The sequence below is a fragment of the Pteropus vampyrus genome, unplaced genomic scaffold (assembly GCF_000151845.1).
Source record: "Pteropus vampyrus isolate Shadow unplaced genomic scaffold, Pvam_2.0 Scaffold360, whole genome shotgun sequence".
Taxonomy (NCBI): Eukaryota; Metazoa; Chordata; class Mammalia; order Chiroptera; family Pteropodidae; genus Pteropus; species Pteropus vampyrus.
The window spans coordinates 84296-93149 of record NW_011889141.1 but is presented as its reverse complement, the minus strand read 5'-3'; the positions used below and the strand labels follow the sequence as shown (position 1 = coordinate 93149).

The window sequence follows — 8854 nt, the reverse complement described above, 5'->3', positions numbered from 1 at the left end:
CTGCAGATTTTTAAACGCCACAATTACAAATCTCCTTTATGATTTCAGCTAGTTAGGACAGGTTTCCTACCACCTTTGAGCGAAGAATCCTTACCCATGTGCTCGCTCACAGTTCCTCACCAGCGGGAAAAGGCCATCCTTCCCTGCACCTCTCCCTCCCTTCCAGGCTTGTGTGGAAGGCAACCCACAAGGCAAAGGGTGGCACAAAGGACATGAGACCCTATAAAACACAAGGTCAAGGCCTGCAGGGACATGGAAGATACAGCCTAGCAAACAGCTCGTAGATTTGATTTTCTTTTCTTTGATTTGTTGTTCAATCAAAAAAAAAAAAAGAGACAGGTAAGAGAGCTATGAAAGAAAAGGAATGATGGCTTCCTGACAGCCAGTGTCCCACTGTGTGCTCCCACCCCCGACCCGCCCAGCTCCAGACACACACAGGGAGGTGGCTGCTTATTGTTTGCTTTTTTTTTAATGAAACTAGATCACTGCTTACAAAATCCTGCGTGAGCCCTCGTGCCCGACCCCTTCACAGTTCCCTTGGCTCAGCCTCTCCCCGTCTCCCAGGAACTGAAACGAGGTGGGTATGGAATGGCCGCCACCACCAACTCAGTGACCGACATGAGAGGAGAGGCCCTGGGCTCTGACCCCGAGCCTTCAGAGGGTGACAGTTCTACCTCCCGCATCCGTTCCCGTCGGGGCTGGAGGCGGCATGGATGAGGGTGGTCCATGCTGCCATGGCTCAGGCCACCACCCAGACCAGAGTGAAATGATGTGAATGTCCCGCCCCACTGACCCCCCTACCCCCCAGCAGTCTCTCCCTTTCCTCCCCCCACCCCAACCCTAACTCTACCCCACTACTGAGATGAGGTTCAGCTCGCGTCAGAGGGGACAGGGCCTACAGGCTGTAGAACTTGAGGCTCCTATCCATGCCCGTGGAAGCGATGAACTTGGCGTGGTGCCCAAAGGCCACCCCTGTGGTCAGGCCGCTGTGCTCTGAGGAGAGAGACGAGAGGCGACAGTGAGAGAGGCTTTGCCGCCTCTGGGTCTGAGCATCGGCCCCTGGTGATGCGCGTCTGATCCACCCAGCCCTTCCCCTCGGTGTTCACACCGCATGGGGCTGCCTGCCTGTTTTCCCCCTGGACTAGAACTCCCCAGGGCGAGGCTCTAGTCTGACCTGCACATTTACTTCCAGGGCCTCGCACGGGGCCTGGCCCATGGCAGCCACTCAAGTTTTCATTGGTGGACTGAGTGAATGGAGGACTGTCAACGCCCCCCTTGCCTGAGCTTTTGAGGCAACTGCAGCGCTGCTCAGTTCAAGCACTGGGACTGACCGGGAGCTGGGCAGAGGGCACCATGCAGAGAGGAAGCATGCGGAGCGTGTCCTTCCATACCTCACAACCTGCTCTTCCTAAAAATTCAGCTGTGTTTTCAGTTTGGTTTAAACTTCGGTAATCAGCTTGCTGGTATCTATCTAGTTCGAACTCCTCACTCGTAACTAGAACAGTCCATTGCTCATTCGAGCTCATGGGGTTCCTAACACAGGGCTGGGCTGGGCTGGGGCAGGAGAGGCTGGACGACACTCCCCATGGGACCCGGAAGATTTGTGAGCATCAGTGCAAATCCCTTCTAACAGTGAGTACACCCGGAGCCAACCAGCAACCAGCTCCCCACTACAAAGTCTCCCTGCGCTTCTGGCCTGGCGCCCCGCCCACTCTGCTCCAGTAGGAGGCTAGTGACCCCGATGTCCACTGTCGCGGCATTTTATGCTTTTCTTCTCGCGTACTTACAATTGCAATTAAATAATCATTGGTGAAGTCATTTACATTTGCCTTCCTAACTTGACTAGAAATTCTCTTAGTGCCAACTGGATCTTTCATATCCACTGCTCCAACCCCACCGTGGACTAAGACACAATACGGAATGAAAATGGCAAATCCTTACTATGTACTGGACACTGTTGTAATTACACACACACACTCATCTAAACATCACAACAACTCCACTAGGTATGTACTATTATCATGCCCCAGAGAGGTTACCCGATGTCACACGGCTTGCAGTGGCAGAGCCAGCATTTAAAGCCAGGTGCTCCTGACTTCGCTCTCTTACTCACTAAACTCTACTGTCTTGGGTTGTGAGTAAAAGCTGCTGAGGCACATCCACGTCTACCCCCCTGGAAACTCTCGACCCAGGGAGATCGCCCCGCCCCCCTCTAGGCCGGAACACCTGGAGACCCCAGGTCTCAGCCGGCCTCTACCTGTGAAGTGAAGAATCTCCGTCCACTGTTTGCAGATGTAGATCTGGACATCTGTGCCCCCAAGGGCCAGGTAGGTACCGCTCTGGTCAAAGATCAGCGACTTCACCTGCCAGAGCCAGAACGGAAGTCACACGAGGGGAACACAAACGATGGAGCAATTGAGGAGAAAGAAAAGCAATTTAGATTAATTCGGTGAATAACCAATGGAAGAGGAGGCAACCGAGAGAGCTGGGGGCACGGGAGCGGGGGGCGGGGCACCTCAAAGTTGTTGTCCAGCTGCAGTGTCTTAAAGTTCTTAAGCTTGCGCAGATCCCAGAGCTTGACAGAGGAGTCGTCGGCCGCGGTGGCCAGGTAGTAGCCATTCTCGGAGAAGGCAATGCTGGTGATGGGGCCCGAGTGGCCAGGGAAGTTGGCCACGTTGGTGCGCTCCTGCGGGTGGGGAGTGGGCAGTGAAATGTCACTCGCTGGTCAGGGGAGGGCGAACGCGGAGCTCACCACACTCCTACCTCTGAGATGCCCTCCTCTGTCTTTCAGGGAGAAGTGGCAGGAGCAGCAGGGGTTGGTGGCCCGCCCCAGGGCCCCCAGACCACCCTTATCACGTCGCACGCACACAGCCGCCCCTGGGACACCCCCAGGGCCTGGTGCCATAAGCACTTTAGCACACTGAGTAGTCACAAGAGCACTGGCCTTGGGCCCCAGATGGAGGCCGCCGTGTCCTACCTTTAAGTCCCAGATCTTAATCTGAGAGTCCATGGTTCCCGTTCCAAAAATGAGCCCATCGGGATGGAACTGCGCACAGGTGAGAGCTGTGGAGAAGGGGCGATGGCCCTGTGGTCAGAGCCCCTGGGGAGAGGCCGAGTGCACCAGAAGGGGGGTTCTTTGTTCTTTGCATTCCCCACCGTGCCCAGCAAAACACCTGCCACTCAGCAGGTGCTAGCGGAAAACGTATTTTTACAGGAATAAATGAGGAAATAAAATAAAAATGAATAAATGAACAGCAAATGAAGAGAGAGAACCCAGTGCCTCTGAGACAACTTACAGCAGCCAGAGGTCTCATCTGTCACCTTGGTGAGTACACGCCCTGTCTGGATGTCAGAGAAGGCCCAGTACTGGAAAAAAAAAAAAAACAGAGACAACAGAGCCAGTAAGAAAGTGGAGGTCCTTCAGAAAGGCAGAGACCCCAATTTGGCAAACCCTTGTGAAGCCAGCTCCTCTTGGCAAAGAGAAAACATTCTCCTTGGGGTTCTAAGGAACTGGCTGGCATTGGTAAGATGTCCCCTCCTCCCAGGAGATTCAAGCTCGGGGACCAGTTGGCCTATTAGGGGCCCTGGCTGGGACCATACCTGGTCATCAGAGGAGCTCAGGAGATAGTCGCCAGTGGCGTGGAGGCTGAGGCCTGTCACAGAGCTCTCATGGGCCCGAACAACCTGTACACAAGAGGCGTTCGGGACAGACCAAATCCTGATAGTGGCATCTGGGGAGGCAGAAAACACCAGCTCCTAAAAGGAAGGCAGAGTAGAATATCAGAGAGAGAAGAGGTGGACCCTAACATTCTCAAAAGGAGACTGAGGATGGCCACAACCCCCAAAATAGCTTCTCCTTCAGCCATGCCCTGCCTGAAACCATCTATCCACCCAGTGATGCCTAGATGGGCCAGTGCTAAATGATATTAAAATGGTAAATCAAAACAGTATTTGGCCTTGGAGAGGAGGCCTCGCCATCTAGTGGTAAAAAGGATAACTGCACCAGAGTGCAATGTCCCACGCCGTTTCCCAGGACCAGAGAGAAATGTGGCTAAAACAACTGAGGAACTGAATTTTTTATTTTAGTTCATTTAAATAACCACATGCGGCTATTGGCTACTGTCTGGGATGGCGCAGGTCTGAACAGTACTGGATCTGGAAGGGGCTGCAAGAGCATGTTCAGTCCATCCTACACTTAAAGATTCTTAGAAAAATTTGGATCAGGAAGAGAACTATGTAGTGTCACCAACCAATTATTTTGGTTAGGACATTAAAAATTATAAAGTAAAAACAACTACCATCTTGCATCGAAAGAGAAATATTAACACCTCTCAATAGTCCACATCAAGTCTTCACCCTTCGCCCTGGAGGCCCACGGGAATACTTCCTCAGACCCAAGTCAAGATTTGTTGAGCTTTGTTTTCTGTAGTTTATACCCTTCTCCCAACATAAACTATTTCGATGACTACGCTTTTGTAAGCTACACGTTTCCTCTTCTCCCTGGTCTGAGGCTCCTGCTTTAGGGGGTCCTGCACAGAGTAAAGGGCAACCCCACGACTCCAAACAAAGGCTCCCACATGTCCGCTCTGGAGTCAGAGCTCTTTCTCGGGCCCACCTCACTTCACCAAGACAGCAGGGGTAGGTGACTGGTTCTGGGACCCTAAACCACTGAGGAACCGGGCTCGGGAATGGGGACCAAGTGTGGCTATGAGAACACCTCACCTGGGAAGGGTGAAACACCACACTGGTGACTTTCTTGGTGTGGCCCTTGAGGGTGGCCAGGATCTGCTCAGAACTCTTGTCAAAGACGACGACGTTTTTATCCGCCCCACCTGCATAGGACCCAAATGAGATCCAAAAATGAGTCAGGACCTTCCACGTCCCTTTGTGGAAGAACGAATTTTTGTCCCCAGGCCAAAGCAGGGAACAGGAGCATGCGCCCTCCCCGCTGCCCTCCCAGCCTCAGCCTGCTGGGCCAGGCCAGCTCTCACCAGTGAGGATCTTGTTGGTGTCGGAGGGGCAGAGGTCCAGGGCGAGGATCCCGGGAATGCTGGCACTGTGCAAGCCCTGTGCAGAGAAAGCCACACCGAACCCAGTCACGGCTAAATCAAGGCAGGCCGCAAAGCCACACAACCCGCCCCCTGCCATCCGCAGCCCAGGGGAACGAAAGTGACTTCTGTTCCTTATCCACTTGGCTTTCTGCCCAGGTGTGGTACCTCCCTCATTGCGTTACTGGGAAGGCCAGACTGGGCAGGAAAAGAAGCCCTGACCGCTCAGCAGCCGCAGCAGAAACAGGGCCAGGGGCCTCAGACCGCTCTTCGCCCGCTCCTCCCCAGGCCAGGGACAGCACAGAGGGCTCCGTCTCTGAGTTTGCGGGGACCCAGCCACTCACCACGTGCGATGCCACCTGACGGTATTTGCTAAGCTCTTCTGGCTTCACCAGCTCCTCAGGCACAGTCTTCCCTCTCTGAGGAAAAGAAAAAGCCCCCCAAGGAAAGCAGCAATGAATGTGGGAGTCGGCCTCCCCCTTTCCTCCTCAGGGGTCAACGGCCTCACCAGACCAGCTCTGTCCCTGGCTCTGGGAGAAGACTCACCTTCTTACGCTCCGTGGTCAGCACAGTGGCCTTATCTTGGAGCTGGGGAAGAGAGAGGGGAACAGATTCAATTTGAGACAAATTATCTTGCCAGGACAACAGTACGTTGGATGCTGGTCACATCTCTTTCACAAGTGTCACCAAAAATTTGTCATCTGCTGAAATCTGCACTAAAGGCTTACGAGCATTATCTTTTTATTTTTACTCCAACCTTATGAGGTGGGTGTAGATGACCTTGTTTCAGAGAGAAGGAAACCGAGCCTCAAAGAAGTGAAGTCACAGGCCCAAGATCACAGCAATGATCAGTGGCAGAGCCAACAGAACCAGGTCTACAGAGCTCCCAGACCAGGTCTATGCCACTAAGATGAAAGCTCGGATGCAGGGTGACACTCTGAATTGTTTGGAAAAGACACAAACTATCAAGTCCTACAAAGGGAGGATTCTGTGAGTGTGAGAGCACTGGGCCTAGGAGCGGGCCAGTTGTGCCTCTTGCGAGCTGTGCCCTTGAATCCGTATCAAAGATGCCTCATCCGTAAAATAAAAATGTTAACTCCTGGCCTATCTCCCTCAGAGGAAAAAAAAAAACATGAAAACGCGTAATGAAGTGTTTCAATACCTGCAAAGAACCCCAATAACAAGAACATCTATAAGCTGCACTTATGGGTAACTACAGTCTGTTAGAGTCCCGCAAGCCAATAAAGCAGGTACTATCATTCTCGCTTTAGAAGGCCATGGACACAGAAGGGTCGCTTACGTCAGCCCAAAGTCATGAAGCACACACACGGTGACATCGAAATGCAAACCCAGGCAGCTGGTCTGAGTCTGTGCTCTGCACGCCTCCACCTTATCCCCTAATGGATGGCATTTTTATTCCTATGGGACTCAAGGTAGATGTGAAAAGTGAGGGCCCATCAGCATTCTCAGCGAATGAGAGCACGACCTACCTTCTGTATGATCTCGGGAGTCATTCCCACCAGTTCACCCAAATCCATGGGCTCGCCTGCACCCTGAGAAGAAAGGTGACGGTGAGAGAGGCATGGGATGCCACAGACACCTGCAGAAGGAGAGCCACATGCGCCACCACACACAAATGGGCAGGTGGTTGCGGGGGCGGGGAATGTGGCGGGATAACACTCACCACAACACTTGGCTGTGAACTTGGCACAGCCTGGGGCACGATGAGACCAGCCTGCGGTTTCAGGGTAGCCAGAGCTGAGAGAGAAGACGATGTTAGAAATAGGATATGACAACGCAGGACCAGCCCAGAATGGGGGGATGTGTGGGGGAGGCTGCACCTTCTCTGGCAGCAGTGACTTCCTTGGTGAGACGGGCAATGACACGGCAGGCGGCGTCGTGCTGGTACAGCGCGTGGGACAGCTCTTGGCGGGTTGTCTGCAGCTGCTGGCGCAGAGTGAAGCTGTGCAGCATAACTGCATCCTGGGAGAGAAACACCAGTTGAGGGGCTGGGAGGAGCAAGGAGCACCCAGCAGAAGGGTCAGCCCTTGATAAGAGATCACTGCCACCAGCCCACGGTCTAGACCAAGAGCAGTGACTCAAGCAACATCCAAGTGGCCCTGAATGTGCTGGCAGCCACTCCCGAGCTCCCACCCGCACTTGATGCTGGGCCCAGAGACAGGACTGGGAGCCAGCTCTTTCTCACCCCCATCTTCACTAATTTATTGGCAAATCTCGCATGTCATGTATACCGTCTCACCAAAAGGGAATAATAATGCTGCTGCTATTTATTGACTGTCATTGTGTCAAGCACTGTGCCAGGCAGTCCCTCGAGATACATTCATTCATTATTCACTCATTCGCATTTTAGAACACCTACTATGTTCCCGGCATTGCTCTCGGAGCTGGGGATATACCAATGAATAAAACAAGTCCATGATGTCATGAAATTTATAATCTGATTTTATTCTAATTCTCTCAAAACCCTGAGAGACAGACACTAATCTGTCACACAGTCAGGAAAACCAGGACTCGAATCTGAGCAACCTGTCCAAGGTCACATGGCAAGTGAACAGTGAAGCTAAGTGTGGAACTCAGATCTGTGGATTTCAACGACCAGGCCCCTCCTCCACGATCACCCTGCTCAAAAGAGAAAAGAATGCTCCATCCTTCCCACCCCCGAGGCCTAGTCCAGTGATCACTCCCTTCAGGTAGAGAAGACATCAGTTCTCTCCCAGGGACTCACCCACTCGTCCTGTAAGGCTTTCAGAATGGCCGGGATGCTGGTGGCTGAGGGAGGCTTGGGCCGGATTGGGTGAGCAACTGCCAAGAGAGGAAAAGCGGGTATGAAGAACCAAAGCCCAGGGGACTCTTCCCCGACTCTTCTCCCTTTAGCCTGCATTGACAGAACACTGTCTCCTCCTCCTCCTCCCATGTGCTGGCGGCACCTCCCACCCCCTCAAGCCCCACCCCCTCAGGCTCACTGCCAAGACTGAGTGGACTCTGGCCAGGCACTAGGCACCTTTGATGTCGATGAGCTGCTCTTCGGACAGAGGCTGGTTGTTGATGGGGTCTGTGCCATTCTCTGCAATATACTTTTCAATGAGCCGCCGCTCATAGACATGATTAGAGACAGGGGACACACACGGGTGCTCTGGCACTTCATTGGAGACTGTGGAGAAAAGGCAGGCAGTGAACTCAGGTGGTGAAAGGGACCTTGGGCCAAGGGGATGCCTCATCTGCTGCTGGCCCCAACGAGACCACACGTCCCCACACTCAACGAACTGGAATCAAGACATGACACAAAGCCAGTTTTGTACTGTCCCCAGAATGCTTTCCAGCTACATAACTAGCTTCTCTATCAGTCTCCTGATAGTCAGAGAGCCAACGAATATATTACTGCACAACGACTACGTGCCAGGCACCTAGAGAGCAGTCAGTCATCCCTGCCTCTCTCATTTCTGAGCAAAGATGCCCAAGCACCATCATACTCCAGGACACGAAGAGATACCTGAAGCCACTCAAATCTCAGTCTAGAACCTAGATGAATTATCAAAGAAACAACAAAGCAATGTGACAAGTGTTATAATAATACAAAACATTTACTTGTTTACTAGTTGCCAAGCACAGCTGTAAATACTTTCCATACATTAACTCATCCTCACACGCATCCCCAAGGGAGGTATCATGTAGATGCCTCTCTCAGTAGTCTGTGCACCTCTTGAGGACAGAGACTGCAGCTGCCTGTGGCTTCCAGCACATTGCAGATGCCCAGCAGGCACTCGGTAAACATCTACCAGATGAGC

The 8854-nt window shown here is 52.7% G+C and overlaps 1 protein-coding gene across 1 annotated transcript in view; it reads right to left on the bottom strand.

The window, feature by feature from the left end:
* Positions 1-450: 450 nt before the first annotated feature.
* The window catches only part of PRPF19 (pre-mRNA processing factor 19), a 9619-nt gene continuing 1215 nt past the window's right edge, over positions 451-8854 (bottom strand). The window contains exons 2-16 of the mRNA XM_011379451.2: positions 8071-8220; positions 7795-7871; positions 6890-7031; positions 6733-6806; positions 6539-6601; positions 5595-5636; positions 5393-5467; positions 4992-5067; positions 4723-4832; positions 3601-3756; positions 3297-3366; positions 2978-3063; positions 2516-2686; positions 2258-2363; positions 451-993 (exon numbers count right to left, since the gene is read on the bottom strand). Coding sequence (XP_011377753.1) covers positions 896-993; positions 2258-2363; positions 2516-2686; positions 2978-3063; positions 3297-3366; positions 3601-3756; positions 4723-4832; positions 4992-5067; positions 5393-5467; positions 5595-5636; positions 6539-6601; positions 6733-6806; positions 6890-7031; positions 7795-7871; positions 8071-8220 — 1496 coding nt within the window. The 3' untranslated portion in view covers positions 451-895. The remainder of the gene's footprint in view (positions 994-2257; positions 2364-2515; positions 2687-2977; positions 3064-3296; positions 3367-3600; positions 3757-4722; positions 4833-4991; positions 5068-5392; positions 5468-5594; positions 5637-6538; positions 6602-6732; positions 6807-6889; positions 7032-7794; positions 7872-8070; positions 8221-8854) is intronic.